General features: G+C 43.5%; 1 protein-coding gene across 1 annotated transcript; it reads left to right on the top strand.

The window, feature by feature from the left end:
- The first annotated feature begins 1,129 nt into the window (after positions 1-1,129).
- On the top strand, positions 1,130-15,762 carry LOC139417409 (guanine nucleotide-binding protein G(t) subunit alpha-2-like). Its single transcript, XM_071166683.1, has 9 exons — positions 1,130-1,477; positions 9,554-9,596; positions 9,786-9,927; positions 10,061-10,221; positions 10,515-10,643; positions 11,642-11,771; positions 12,458-12,611; positions 14,560-14,765; positions 15,392-15,762. Exons 1-8 carry the CDS (start codon positions 1,366-1,368, stop codon positions 14,745-14,747), a joined length of 1,059 nt encoding a protein of 352 aa, XP_071022784.1. The 5' UTR covers positions 1,130-1,365; the 3' UTR covers positions 14,748-14,765; positions 15,392-15,762.
- Positions 15,763-15,992: the final 230 nt, after the last annotated feature.

The following is a 15,992-nucleotide window of genomic DNA, read 5'->3' as shown; positions in this document are numbered from 1 at the left end:
TATCAGATATGTCTATGTCCCGGGATTTTTTGTTTGTTACTTACAACCTCATGCTAATCACATTAGCATACATTAGCTTAACCGTCCCGTGGGGGGGACACCGATCCCGTAGGAGTTACTAACCACTAGGCTACCTGCTGCCCCGTGCACAAAGCGAGATCCTTACAGAAATGGTTTGTCGAGATCGGCGTGGAATAACTTGACTGTCCTGCACAGGGCCCTGACCTCAACCCCCATCGAACACCTTTGGGAGGAATTGGAACGCCGACTGCAAGCCAGGTCTAATCGCCCAATATCAGTGTCCGACTTCACTAATGCTCTTGTGGCTGAATGGAAGCAAGTCCCTGCAGCAATGTTCCAACATCTTGTGGAAAGCCTTCCCAGAAGAGTGGAGGCTGTTATAGCAGCAGAGGGGGGACCAACTCCATATTAAAGCCCATGAACATACTTTTGTTTTTTTGGTCAACCTTTTTCCTGACCTATTTCAGTCATGATTCTTTAGGTTTGTGTATATAAACTACAGTACTGGAAGCATGAGCGTAATAGGGGTTTGCACTTTTTTTTTATCATATTAAAGGGGAAATCTGCAGTTCTAACAATAACAAAATCAGTTAACGCCCACTTTTGCAGGGTAAACAGCTGAGGGATGGGGCTGGAGAATTGTAACCACTCTTAAAATCATGGACACATCTATGGATGCATGGGACTGACCATCCAGGAGATGAGCCATGTTTTGAGGCTTCTGTATATGTTTACAGTTACATTGATAACAATCAATGGAGTTAAACAACAAGCTCATGAGGCATTAAGTTATACTCTTCGAGATTCAATGGCTATATATAATGCATTTTAAAGTCCTCAAATGGAGGTACAAGTCCCCTTTAATAAATCTTAAACAAAAGTCCTGAAGAGCCATTCTCTGGTGTCCGTAAACAACTACTTTCCTGGCTCCAATGGATCAACAGTCAGAGCATCTCTCCATCCCAAATCCCCAACCGACCCTAGTGTAACCAAACTGGGCCTGCGTTGGTCTTTTCACTCCTAATTAGCTGTGTTAATAGGATTTGGCTTCTGGTGTTTCCATGTTGTAAGACATGCGATTTAAACCACAGAGATATTTAGCCTCTGAAGCTGCAGAGGAGCGACACTTTGACTTAGTATCCCTTGAACAGTAGTCTACCTACTACCTAACAACTCATTGTCTTTCTATCAGGACATCTATTGATAATCTAACGGGTCTTCAATCACCTCAACGACCTGTCAATCATTCGTCCCGTAGGAGATTTTCTTGTTTTGTTGTAGCACGTTTAGTGACTACAAACCTGTTTCTGTGTAGCGAGGCACCCAGGACAACGAACCACCAAGATGTCGATGGACGAGCCTGAGGATCTGGAGATGGAGGGAGAGGAGGGGATAGACGCCAAGGAGCTGAAGAAGGAGCTGGCTGAGTCCAAGGCAGTTAAAGTGCTGATGCTGGGTAAGTGAATCAACCCATTGGTGTGAATGTATCGGAGATGCTTCAGGAAATATGCTCTTGTGATGAGGTAGCCCTGTCTGGAACTCGTAAGGTCGTTTTGGCCGAATGGCTGAAACGTTGGAATCCCCCATGAGTTTTGGTTTCCTCTTCATAAAGGAACCGAAAGGCAATATTTCAGCTAAATTACCGTGGAATCATAAACAGAATATTTGTTGTGACATATGATGTGATTTCAGAGATTTGGTTGAGGTCAGTGGTGGAAAAAGTACCCAATTGTCATACTTAATTCAAAGTAAAGATACCTTAATAGAAAATGACTAAAGTAAAAGTGAAAGTCACCCAGTAAAATACTACTTGAATAAAAGTCTAAAAGTATTTGGTTTTAGCCAGGGGGCACATTCTAACACTAACACATAATTTACAAAGGAAGCATGTCGTGTTTAGTGAGTCCACCAGATCAGAGGCAGTAGGGATGAGTTATGTTCTCTGTTTAGTGAGTCCACCAGGTCAGAGGCAGTAGGGATGACCAGGGATGTTCTATGTTTAGTGAGTCCACCAGATCAGAGACAGTAGAGATGACCAGGGATGTTCTCTGTTTAGTGAGTCCACCAGATCAGAGGCAGTAGGGATGACCAGGGATGTTCTCTGTTTAGTGAGTCCACCAGATCAGAGGCAGTAGGGATGACCAGGGATGTTCTCTGTTTAGTGAGTCCACCAGATCAGAGGCAGTAGGGATGACCAGGGATGTTCTCTGTTTAGTGAGTCCACCAGATCAGAGGCAGTAGGGATGACCAGGGATGTTCTCTGTTTAGTGAGTCCACCAGATCAGAGGCAGTAGGGATGACCAGGGATGTTCTATGTTTAGTGAGTCCACCAGATCAGAGGCAGTAGGGATGACCAGGGATGTTCTCTGTTTAGTGAGTCCACCAGATCAGAGGCAGTAGGGGGGACCAGGGATGTTCTCTGTTTAGTGAGTCCACCAGATCAGAGGCAGTAGGGATGACCAGGGATGTTCTCTGTTTAGTGAGTCCTCTAGATCAGAGGCAGTAGAGATGACCAGGGATGTTCTCTGTTTAGTCAGTCCTCCAGATCAGAGGCAGTAGGGATGACCAGGGATGTTCTCTGTTTAGTGAGTCCACCAGATCAGAGGCAGTAGGGGGGACCAGGGATGTTCTCTGTTTAGTGAGTCCACCAGATCAGAGGCAGTAGGGGGGACCAGGGATGTTCTCTGTTTAGTGAGTCCACCAGATCAGAGGCAGTAGGGGGGACCAGGGATGTTCTCTGTTTAGTGAGTCCACCAGATCAGAGGCAGTAGGGAGGACCAGGGATGTTCTCTGTTTAGTGAGTCCACCAGGTCAGAGGCAGTAGGGATAAGTGTGTAAATTGTACCATTTTCTTGTCCTGCTAATCATTAAACATGTACCGAGTACTTTTGTGTCAGGGAAAATTTATGGAGTAAAAAGTACATCATTTTCTTCAGGAATGTAGTGAAGTAAAAGTTTTCAGAAATATAAATAGTAATGTAAAGTACAGATAAGCAAAAAACGACTTATGTTGTACTTTAAAGTATTTTTACTTAATAAGTACTTTACACCAATGGTTGAGGTTTTGTATTAAACTGCCGTCCAGAAGCAAGGAGGGACCACATCGGAAAGGGGAGGGGCATAATGTAATACGACATGATTGGTTCCTCTGAAAACCTGGCCTCAAGATAGGACAAAATATATTTCAAATGAAATTGAGATAACATCTGTAATTTTCACATTTAATCTTTCTGGTGTTGAATATATTCCATCAAATGATATCATACTCTTTCTCTGGTCCCATTTTAATCAAACACAGACAATAAGGCCTAGATTCAATCAGATAAAGCGTCAACCGGCGATAGCCAACACCCGCATAGCTGATGTTTTGACGGTGTCAGAGTTGTCAAATCGGTGAGCAGCTACCAACGCAGTTCCACCTTTGACACCGCCAGAACATCAGGTATTCGGTTGTCGGCTATCGCTTAATGCTTGATCTGATTGATCACTCGCTCCCACTCGCATTAGAAGTTCAGGATGAGAAAGTGTACGCTATATAGAAATAATGACACTCAAATTGAAAATCATTCAACTAAATAATGAGGACTTCTATCAGGCTAAATAATGAGGACTTCTATCAGGCTAAATAATGAGGACGTCTATCAGGCTAAATAATGAGGACTTCTATCAGGCTAAATAATGAGGACCTCTATCAGCCTAATCAAAGTGTAGATGACTTGTAAACAAGTCTGCATGGAATTTCTATTATTGCGACTTAATGGCCGTGCCGGAGACAACAGTTGTTGACAACTAGCGTTGTAGCTAAGCCTAAACCTAATCCTTTTCCTAACCTTTACCTCATTCTCCTAATTTGCTGCATTAATTCACCTAACCTGCTGCATTAGTTCTCCTAACCTGCTACATGAATTATCCTAACCTGCTACATGAATTATCCTAACCTGCTACATGAATTATCCTAACCTGCTACATGAATTATCCTAACCTGCTACATGAATTATCCTAACCTGCTACATGAATTATCCTAACCTGCTACATGAATTATCCTAACCTGCTACATGAATTATCCTAACCTGCTACATTAACTATCCTAACCTGCCACATGAATTACCCTAACCTGCCACATTAATTATGCTAACCTGCTATGTAAACAAATCCTCATTATTACCACAACGGAGCTGCATGTGGATTTGACAGCTCAGTTCCACCTCCGACACCATCAAAACAACCGCTATGCAGATGTTGGCAGAAACTGATCTGATTGAAACTGGCCCCGAGTACTGATTCTGTCTGTGAATATGCACTTTGTCTGAACATTGACAGTTAAGAACCAACACACAAAGATCAAGGCATAATATTCTTTCTCTCAGAATGTTTCAGCTATATGTAACTGAACCTAGAAAAGAAGGAAGAGATTTTTGTGGTTTGTTAAAGTACAGATTCAGACCCTGAGGTACATTGAGTTCCATCGCTCCCCGTGCCCCATCGCTCCCCGAGCTCCATCGCTCCCCGAGGTCCATCGCTCCCCGAGGTCCATCGCTCCCCGAGGTCCACCGCTCCCCGAGGTCCATCGCTCCCCGTGGTCCATCGCTCCCCGAGGTCCACCGCTCCCCGAGGTCAATCGCTCCCTGAGTTCCATCGCTCCCCGTGCCCCATCGCTCCCCGAGCTCCATCGCTCCCCGAGGTCCATCGCTCCCCGAGGTCCATCGCTCCCCGAGGTCCATCGCTCCCCGAGGTCCATCGCTCCCCGAGGTCCATCGCTCCCCAAGTTCCATCGCTCCCCGAGTTCCATCGCTCCCTGAGTTCCATCGCTCCCTGAGTTCCATCGCTCCCTGCGCTCCATCGCTCCCTGAGTTCCATCGCTCCCTGAGTTCCATCGCTCCATCGCTCCCTGAGTTCCATCTCTCCATCGCTCCATCGCTCCCTGAGTTCCATCGCTCCATCGCTCCCTGAGGTCCATCGCTCCCCGAGGTTCATCGCTCCCTGCGCTCCATCTCTCCCTGAGTTCCACCGCTCCCTGAGGTCCACCGCTCCCTGAGTTCCATCGCTCCCTGAGGTCCATCGCTCCCTGAGGTCCATCGCTCCCTGAGGTCCATCGCTCCCTGAGGTCCATCGCTCCCTGAGGTTCATTGCTCCCTGAGTTCCATCGCTCCCTGAGGTCCATTGCTCCCTCCCAGTGAGTCCAGTCCAGTGGAAAGGCAGGACACAGTGAGGTGTTTAAATAATCACTACTAAAGGTCCAAGTGAATTATGGAACCCTGCCGATGAGGTGCCAAGCCGATTACACTGACGAGTTTAGCTCATACTCCAGGCCCAGTCAAGAAATGTGTACTCATTCTCTCCTCTGACAGCATTCACCCTTTCACACTACCGTGACGACCCAATTCAAACTGTACTGTGCTGGCTCAGACTTAAAGTATATTTTTTTACATAGTCCCTTTTACAACACAACACTCTTCCAGAACCTATGATGTGTGGGTTCAGATTGGTTCTGGGCTCAGCAGGATTTAGTTGGGCTGTGGCTTAGTAGTGTGAAAAGGGTAATCCACTTGGCCTCTCTGCATGTGGCCACTTAAAGTCTCAGTCAATGCTAATGATCAAATCCAAAAAACAGGTCTCGGTATATATCCAGATACTGGAATAGACAGATCTATTTCCATACACCTAACCAGGCCAAATAGCTAACGCTGAGGTCTCCACAAACTGTTTTAGCATCCGGTACCCTTTTCACACTACTGAGTAAAGCTGAGCTGTACTTCTGATTTGACCTGTTGGAAAGGTGTGTGTGTGTGAGACACAGTGTTCTCACTCCTACCAGTGGTACCGTAGAAATAGTGTTGTGTTCTTTAGCAGACAGTGTTAGTGTGACCGACTGACCGGGGTTCGAATCCTGTGCTATCCCTTTGATGGTGAGCAAACACAAGTTTTAAGGTCTCAGGTGGCTGGAGCAGGCAAGCGTAGTTCAATGAACGACTTCTGTTACTTTAGCTCTTGTCTTGATACAAAGTGGTAAGATGACCTGTTTCCAGGTTACATAATGCTTGTTGTGTTAAGACACAGGACCAGGTTACATAATGCTTGTTGTAAGACACAGGACCAGGTTACATAATGCTTGTTGTGTTAAGACACAGGACCAGGTTACATAATGCTTGTTGTGTTAAGACACAGGACCAGGTTACATAATGCTTGTTGTGTTAAGACACAGGACCAGGTTACATAATGCTTGTTGTGTTAAGACACAGGACCAGGTTACATAATGCTTGTTGTGTTAAGACACAGGACCAGGTTACATAATGCTTGTTGTGTTAAGACACAGGACCAGGTTACATAATGCTTGTTGTGTTAAGACACAGGACCAGGTTACATAATGCTTGTTGTGTTAAGACAGGACCAGGTTACATAATGCTTGATGTGTTAAGACACAGGACCAGGTTACATAATGCTTGTTGTGTTAAGACACAGGACCAGGTTACATACTGCTTGTTGTGTTAAGACACAGGACCAGGTTACATAATGCTTGTTGTGTTAAGACACAGGACCAGGTTACATAATGCTTGTTGTGTTAAGACACAGGACCAGGTTACATAATGCTTGTTGTGTTAAGACACAGGACCAGGTTACATAATGCTTGTTGTGTTAAGACACAGGACCAGGTTACATAATGCTTGTTGTGTTAAGACACAGGACCAGGTTACATAATGCTTGTTGTGTTAAGACACAGGACCAGGTTACATAATGCTTGTTGTGTTAAGACACAGGACCAGGTTACATAATGCTTGTTGTGTTAAGACACAGGACCAGGTTACATAATGCTTGTTGTGTTAAGACACAGGACCAGGTTACATAATGCTTGTTGTGTTAAGACACAGGACCAGGTTACATAATGCTTGTTGTGTTAAGACACAGGACCAGGTTACATAATGCTTGTTGTGTTAAGACACAGGACCAGGTTACATAATGCTTGTTGTGTTAAGACACAGGACCAGGTTACATAATGCTTGTTGTGTTAAGACACAGGAAACATGAAACCCATCCATAACACTCAGCAAGGGGGTACATGAAGAGGAGGATCGGCTTAATCTGGAAGGGCACTGAGTCAATGGGTGTCATTATGTAACCTGGTCCTGTCTGTGGCTATGAGTCTGTGGCTATGAGTGGCGCAGGGCTCAACCAATTAGAGTAGATTAAATGGAGACCACTTCTCCATACGAGGCATCTATTGGATGATGTCTGTCTATGGTCTTTATAACTGCTGTGTTGTTGAATAATCTAATCAACTTCACTACAATTACCCATTTAACTACTAAACTAAGCTGAGATTGTTTTAGTTGAACAGCCAGCTGTATAGCGAACTCCTATCTATGTAAATTAACATGCCACCATAGAAGTTGGCAAGACAGCACAAACAGATCTGGATCCAGGCTAGAGCTAAAATGAGCTGAGACTTATATACTGACTGGCCTGGCCTGGTTACAGGATGACATTATATACTGACTGGCTCGGTTACAGGATGACATTATATACTGACTGGCCTGGTTAAAGGATACTATTATATACTGACTGGCCTGGTTACAGGAGGACATTATATACTGACTGGCCTGGTTACAGGATGATACTATATACTGACTGGCCTGGTTACAGGATAACATTATATACTGACTGGCCTGGTTACAGGATGACATTATATACTGACTGGCCTGGTTACAGGATGATATTATACACTGACTGGCCTGGTTACAGGATTACTTTATATACTGACTGGCCTGGCCTGGTTACAGGATGACATTATATACTAACTGGCCTGGTTACAGGATGACATTATATACTGACTGGCCTGGTTACAGGATGAGATTATATACTGACTGGCCTGGTTAAAGGATGAGATTATATACTGACTGGCCTGGTTACAGAATGACATTATATACTGACTGGCCTGGTTACAGGATGATATTATATACTGACTGGCCTGGTTACAGGATTACTTTATATACTGACTGGCCTGGCCTGGTTACAGGATGACATTATATACTAACTGGCCTGGTTACAGGATGACATTATATACTGACTGGCCTGGTTACAGGATGAGATTATATACTGACTGGCCTGGTTAAAGGATGAGATTATATACTGACTGGCCTGGTTAAAGGATGACATTATATACTGACTGGCCTGGTTACAGAATGACATTATATACTGACTGGCCTGGTTACAGAATGACATTATATACTGACTGGCCTGGTCCTCTCTGAGAAGCATCGTTCCATTATGGTCCTCTCTGAGTAGCAGTAGTAGTATGGAGTTTAAAGGTTTAAGTAGAAGGTATAAGGTTTTAAATAAGTGACACCAAGGCCTTTGTCCTGATCTGCCTGAGAGAACCATGAGCATCCCAAATGGCACCCTATTAGACCCTAGTCAAAAGTAGTGCACTATATAGGGATTAGGGTGCTATTTGAGCCGCACTGCACTATATAGGGAATAGGGTGCTATTTGAGCCGTACTGCACTATATAGGAAATGGGGTGCTATTTGAGCCGAACTGCACTATATAGGGAATAGGGTGCTATTTGAGCCGTACTGCACTATATAGGGAATACGGTGCAATTTGAGCCGTACTGCACTATATAGGGAATACGGTGCAATTTGAGCCGTACTAGAATATATAGGGAATCGGGTGCTATTTGAGCCGTACTGCACTATATAGGGAATAGGGTACTATTTGAGCCGTACTGCACTATATAGGGAATAGGGTACTATTTGAGCCGTACTGCACTATTCAGGAAATAGGGTGCTATTTGAGCCGAACTGCACTATATAGGGAATAGGGTGCTATTTGAGCCGAACTGCACTATATAGGGAATAGGGTACTATTTAAGCCGTACTGCACTATTCAGGAAATAGGGTGCTATTTGAGCCATACTGCACTATATATAGGGAATAGGGTGCTATTTGAGCCATACAGCACCGGTCTAGGTTACAGGTTGGGGTCGGTGCCATTGTATTTGGGTTTTAAAGGTTTTCAAATACATGTTTTGAATAAAGATTTTAAGTGACTTCAAGTCCTTTGTCCTGAAGAGTCTGAGACTCAGTGAGTCCCATTGAGCCACAGTGAGGCCCACTGAGGCCCAGAGACGTCAGTGATCTCCTCAGACTGTCCTCTTGCTCTATGGTCACTCTTCCTCATAATCTAACTGGGTCACATTAGTAAGGGGTGTTTGTTATGTTTCAGTAGTGGACTGTATAGGGAATAGGATGCAGTTTTGGAAGTAGCATATGTTTCTCTGGCCACAAGGTCCAAGAGTATTATTGGCCTGAGGGACTTCTACTTAACTGTAATTATGTTACATATTATGTGACTGATAAAGGTCAACAGATATGTAATGACAAGGCTTTTGTTTGGCCATTTTACCACAAGGAGGACACATACTTTTCTTCTAATACATTATCTGTCTGTGTCACTGATGAAAGCCCTGTAACGAAACGTGAAATGGACGACATTTAACTGTCAATAAATGGTGTCTTTTTTTGTTTTCTTTCAGGTGCTGAGGAGTCGGGGAAAAGCACCATCGTAAAACAAATGAAGTGAGTTCATTTAAAACTGAAGCCTCTCACTGAATGTGGGGCAGCTGAGAGAAATGAGCCGCAGTGTCAAATATATACCACTAGGGGCAGCTGTGAGAAAGTGAGCCGCAGTGTTACAAATATACCACTAGGTGGCAGTTTGGATAAGTGAGCAACACCAACCCCTTCTTCTTCTTCTCTCCTGCACAGAATCCTCCACCTGGGTGGTTTTAATAAGGAGGAGAAGGTGATGTACAGAGAGGTGATCTTTGGTAACATCCTGCAGTCAGCTCTGTCCATCGTCAGAGGCATGGGCATCCTGGGGATCAAGTACGGATCACCAGCCGCAGAGGTGGGTACTGCAGGCTGGGTGTGTGTGTAGAACTATACTATAATATACCATACTACAGTATATTATATTACACTGTATGAACCTGTTATACTAAACTATACTGACATATATGTGTTGTTTTCTGTGTGGCCAGGATGAGGGCACGAAGCTGGAGAACCTTTCCAACTCTACTGAAGAGGGCACCATGCCTCCTGAGCTGGCTGAGTGCATCAAGAAGTTGTGGCTGGACCCTGGCATCCAGGAGTGCTTTGAGAGAGCAGCTGAAGGCTACCAGCTCCTCGACTCCGCTCACTAGTGGGTTAATCTGTCTGCCGTTATTACTCAGGACCCGTATTCACTAGCGTTTCAGAGTGCTGATCTAGGATCAGAGCCTGTATCCATGAATTGCCTCAGAGTAGGGTGCTAATCTAGGATCAGGTTCCCCCCTTGTCCATGTCATCCCTATTCATTATGATCTAAAAGGCTAAACTGATCCTAGATCAGCACTTCTACTTGGAGACGTTTGATGAATACAAACAGTTCTGACATTTACAGCCTACCTTAGTGATCTGATTCTTGGATTGATTGATTGTGCCATTCGCCGACAGCTTCCTTAGTGACCTTGACCGCATCACCGTGGCTGACTTGACCCCCAATGACCAAGACATCCTACGGTGCAGGATCACGACCGGCGGGGTTAACGAGGAGAGGTTCACCTGCAGAGACATCCAATTCAGGTGATGCTACAGTAGCTAACTACCGGACTGCCTTGTCCAGTACAGTATAGTACACCTGCAAAGAGGTCAAATTCAGGTAAGGTAGTGTAATTGGTGCGATCGAACCATAGACCTCTTGCACAACAACCGAACGTCGTAACCAGTAAAGAGAAACCTTGTGATCTGAGAGCAGCATTTGGGTTTTACAACTCCACGGTTGTGTTTACACAGACAGCCCAATTCTGACCTTTTTTTCCCCCCTCACCAATTGGTCTTTTGACCAATTTTTTTATTTTTTTTTATTTAACCAGGTAGGCAAGTTGAGAACAAGTTCTCATTTACAATTGCGACCTGGCCAAGATAAAGCAAAGCAGTGCGACACATACAACGACACAGAGTTACACGTGGAGTAAAACAAACATACAGTCAATAATACAGTAGAAACAAGTCTATATACAATGTGAGCAAATGAGCTGAGATAAGGGAGGTAAAGGCTAAAAAAAGGCCATGGTGGCAAAGTAAATACAATATAGCAAGTAAAACACTGGAATGGTAGATTTGCAGTGGAAGAATGTGCAAAGTAGAAATAAAAAATAATGAAAAAAAAAAATAATAATAATAAAAAATAATAATAATAACAATCACATAAGCTCTTTTGCCATTGCCAATAACTCAGAATTGGGCTGCCTGTGTAAACGTAGCCAGTAAGGGCTATGTCTTAATGAGAGTGTGATTTCAAATCACCTCTATTACACCAGCAACTTATAGAGAAATTAAGTATTTATTTTGTATTTGTATGTGATCGCTGCTAGAATTGAACCACCAACCTTAGCAAGTGCCACGCTCTCACCATATACACCAACTAAGTACACACTGGAGGAGCTGGGATGTTTTCCTAACACACACTCATGATGATTAAGTACTGTAGTTGCTGAACGCTCCTCTCCTGTAAAATGAAACAAGGGCTTTATAATTGATTGGGTTAATTGATGTGATTGTTGTGTCTCTCTGACGGACAGGATGTTTGATATGAGCGGTAGAAGAGAAGAGAGGAAGAAGTGGATCCACTGTTTCCAGGGCGTCCATTGCGTCCTGTTCTGTAGTGCCCTCAGCGCGTATGACCTGGTGCTGCTGGAGGACGAGGAAATGGTGAGTGATTATACACACACACACACACACACACACACACACACACACACACACACACACACACACACACACACACACACACACACACACACACACACACACACTTCAAAGTGAAACTACAGGAGACTCTACCTCACTTGGGACAGTTGAGAGGGAGATGATTCAACCACACCACAGAAGATGCCGATATGAATCAACCACACCACAGGAGATGCTGATATGAATCAACCACACCACAGGAGATGCTGATATGAATCAACAACACCACAGGAGATGCTGATATGAATCAACAACACCACAGGAGATGCTGATATGAATCAACAACACCACAGGAGATGCTGATTTGAATCAACCACACCACAGGAGATGCCGATATGAATCAACCACACCACAGGAGATGCTGATATGAATCAACCACACCACAGGAGATGCTGATATGAATCAACCACACCACAGGAGATGCCGATATGAATCAACCACACCACAGGAGATGCTGATATGAATCAACCACACCACAGGAGATGCCGATATGAATCAACCACACCACAGGAGATGCTGATATGAATCAACCAAACCTCACATGGCTAGTGACTGCAGCCAGCTAAGGTTGTTGGCGGTTTTGTAGCCCAACGATGATCATGATGATAATGATACATCATTCCTATACCCTCCTCTCCTGTTTTCAGAACCGCATGCACGAGTCTCTCCACCTATTCAACAGTATCTGCAACCACAGGTTCTTTGAGGACACCATCCACGTGCTCTTCCTCAACAAGAAGGACGTCTTCCAAGAGAAAATCAAGCATGTCCACCTCAATGTCTGCTTCCCTGACTACGATGGTGAGTCCTACTCTGAGTCCCTAATGGCAAAACGTTGTTTTCCTGAGCTTTTGGCCTTTCGTTTGGAGCTTATTTACCACGCGGCGAACGAATTAAAATAGCGTAAATCTCTCACTGATTAGTTTCAAGTTATTGTCACATGCACAAGTACAGCGAAATGCCTTTCTTGCCTGCTTTTTCCCATCAATGTAGCTATCAATATCAGTAGTACAAAAAAACAGTCAGAAAAAATGTCAAGTAGAACAAAAACATGAGAATGTACCAGTCAAAAGTTTGGATACGCCTACTCATTCAAGGGTTTTTCTTTCTTTTTAATATTTTAATATATATATCTACATTGTATAATAATAGTGACGACATCAATGGCCACTCCAATACCTTGACTTTGTTGTCCTTACAACTTTGGAAGTATGCTTGGGGTCATTGTCCATTTGGAAGACCCATTTGCGACCAAGCTTTAACTTCCTGACTGATGTCTTGAGATGTTGATTCAATATATTCACATAATTTTCCTTCCTCATGACGCCATCTATTTTGTGAAGTGCACCAGTCCCTCCTGCAGCAAAGCACCCCCACAACATGATGCTGCCACCCCCATACTTCACGGTTGGGATGGTGTTCTTTGGCTTGCAAGCCTCCCACTTTTTTCTCCAAACATAATGATGGTCATTATGGCTAAACAGTTCTATTTTCGTTTCATCAGACCAGAGGACATTTCCCCCAAAAGTACGATCTTTGTCCCCAGGTGTAGTTGCAAACCGTAGTCTGGCTTTTTAATGGCGGTTTTGGAGCAGTGGCTTCTTCCTTGCTGAGCAGCCTTTCAGGTTATGTCTATATAGGACTCGTTTTACTGTGGATATAGATACTTTTGTACCGGTTTCTTCCAGCATCTTCACAAGATCCTTTGCTGTTGTTCTGGGATTGATTTGCACTTTTCGCACCAAAGTACGTTCATCTCTAGGAGACAGAACGCATCTTCTTCCTGAGCGGTATGATGGCTGCGTGATCCCATGGTGTTTATACTTGCATACTAATGTTTGTCCAGATGAACGCGCTAGCGTCAGGCATTTGGAAATTGCTCACAAGGATGAACCAGACTTGTGGAGGTCTACAATTTGTTTTCTGAGGTCTTGGCTGATTTCTTTTGATTTTCCCATCATGTCAAGCAAAGAGGCACTGAGTTTGAAGTTAGGCCTTAAAATACATCCACAGGTACACATCCAATTGACTCAAATGATGTCAATTAGCCTATCAGAAGCTTCTAAAGCCATGACATCATTTTCTGGAATTTTCCAAGCTGTTTAAAGGCACAGTCAACTTAGTGTATGTAAACTTCTGACCCACTGGAATTGTGATACAGTGAATTAATTATAAGTGAAATAATCTGTCTGTAAACAATTGTTGGAAAAATGACTTGTGTCATGCACAAAGTAGATGTCCTAACCGACAAAACTATAGTTTGTTTACAAGAAATGTATGGAGTGGTTGAAAAACTAGTTTTAATGACTCCAACCTTAGTGTATGTAAACTTCTGACTTCAACTGTAGTTCTCCTTGGTTCCAAACCAGTCATATTTCTTACTTAAACCCAACCCATATCCCTTTACCACGTGTAATTACATACATAGTGTCTCATTTCTTGCCTAAACTTAACCAAATCACATTTGTTTCTGCCCTCGGAGGCAGAGTTGCCATTAGAACAAGGAAAACTCCATTCTGCAAGTGGTGTCTGAGCGTATCTTCCCCCTCGGTAACAAGACATTTTGTTACACACTTGATCTTGATCCTCGGTCAGTTCATTCTTTCACTGAAATTCACAGGATTAAGAAAAATCACTTTGAATGAAGTATAAATCCCCTCGTATTCCCTCTGTAGGGCCAGACCCATACAAAGAGAACAGCAACTCCTCTGTCAGATTTTCAACCTCTAAACTCTTCTCTCCCTTATAGGGCCAAATACATACGAAGATGCCAGTAACCACGTGAAGATGCAGTTTGAGTCTCTGAACTTGAGGCAGGCGGAGAAACCCATCTATACCCACGTCACCTGCGCTGTAGACACACAGGATGTGAACCAGGCCTTTGACACCATCACAGACATCATCAAAATCAATCTAAAAGACGCCGGGCTGTTCTGAGGCAGCTCCCGATTGAAGGTATGACCGTCTATATTACTGCCTGATGCGCACACACTTCAATTCCCAGCAGGAAATCCCTGTCTGAGAACCGACATCAGTCCTGTCGCCTCACTGACACACTGTAATAAGGGCCAGCTGTGGCCAAACTATCGGCAATTCACTTATAACACACAATGACATACTGTATTTGCCTTGACATGCCATTAATATTGCCATGGTCTGAGGCGCTTTGTCCCTTCTAGTACATTTTGTTTCTATGGTTCAGACCGTTTGGGACGGCTGAAGGTGAGGATGAAAAAAAAAGCTAACATTGACTCAATACCATCTCTGTCCCTCCCTCTCACATCACCTCAACACTATTACAGTCTCCATAAGGGCCATTAGACAGACCTAATTAAACTATACTTTTCTCTAAATAAATGTGGTCAAATATACATTAGAGCAGGGGTGGGCATTGAAGCTGTAGTCTTGGAGCGAGAGTGTAGGCTTTTGTTCCAATTTGGGTGACCAAAACGAGCTGAATTTGCAGGCATGATCTATGACACAAGTAGCATTCACATAGGCACAACAGATTCTCAGAAAGATTACGTATAAATGTAAAAACATGCATTCAATTGAAATTCCTATTTTCTTCCCTTCTCCAGAACTTCCTTCCATCCATCAGCCAACCCCTTGGTTTTATTTGGCCACTGTGCTGAAGGAGGTGGACAGTCGGTGGACAACTGCTTATTGGCTGTCACCATCACCACCTCCGAACCCTGGTTCCTCGGACGCTTCCTCTACATCGACATCATCAAGGCCTTAACATCAAGGCCATTGGATTGAAAGAGTATGAAAACATTTGTAAACAAATTAAATGTAAAAAAAGGAAAATGCCATAAGGCAGCAGCCATAAGCTCTTCTTTGAGTTGAGGCATTGGACAGGACTTAAATTGTGGGATGTATCTTTAAATCCCTGAAGCTAGTGTTTTTGTCTTACCTTCAGTAGTCTCCTGTGGTCTCCATTTTAACTTTTTTTTTAAAGTTATAAAGTAAACAGTTGAAATTTCAATATTTCAAAATTATATTTTAATCTATTTTAATAGAATAATAATCTTTACACTTTGTAAATAATAGACCACTATTTATTTTAAGAAAGACATCTGAAGTACTGTGAGAAAGAAGGGATCTTGTATTTTTGTTTTTGTGATGTGTGGACACATAAAATAAAGATGCATATACTTCCCTGTTCGGTTTCTGATCGTT

Source organism: Oncorhynchus clarkii, chromosome 9 (assembly GCF_045791955.1).
Source record: "Oncorhynchus clarkii lewisi isolate Uvic-CL-2024 chromosome 9, UVic_Ocla_1.0, whole genome shotgun sequence".
NCBI lineage: Eukaryota > Metazoa > Chordata > Actinopteri > Salmoniformes > Salmonidae > Oncorhynchus > Oncorhynchus clarkii.
Note: the sequence above shows the minus strand (reverse complement) of the source record. Positions and strands in the feature narration are given on the sequence as shown.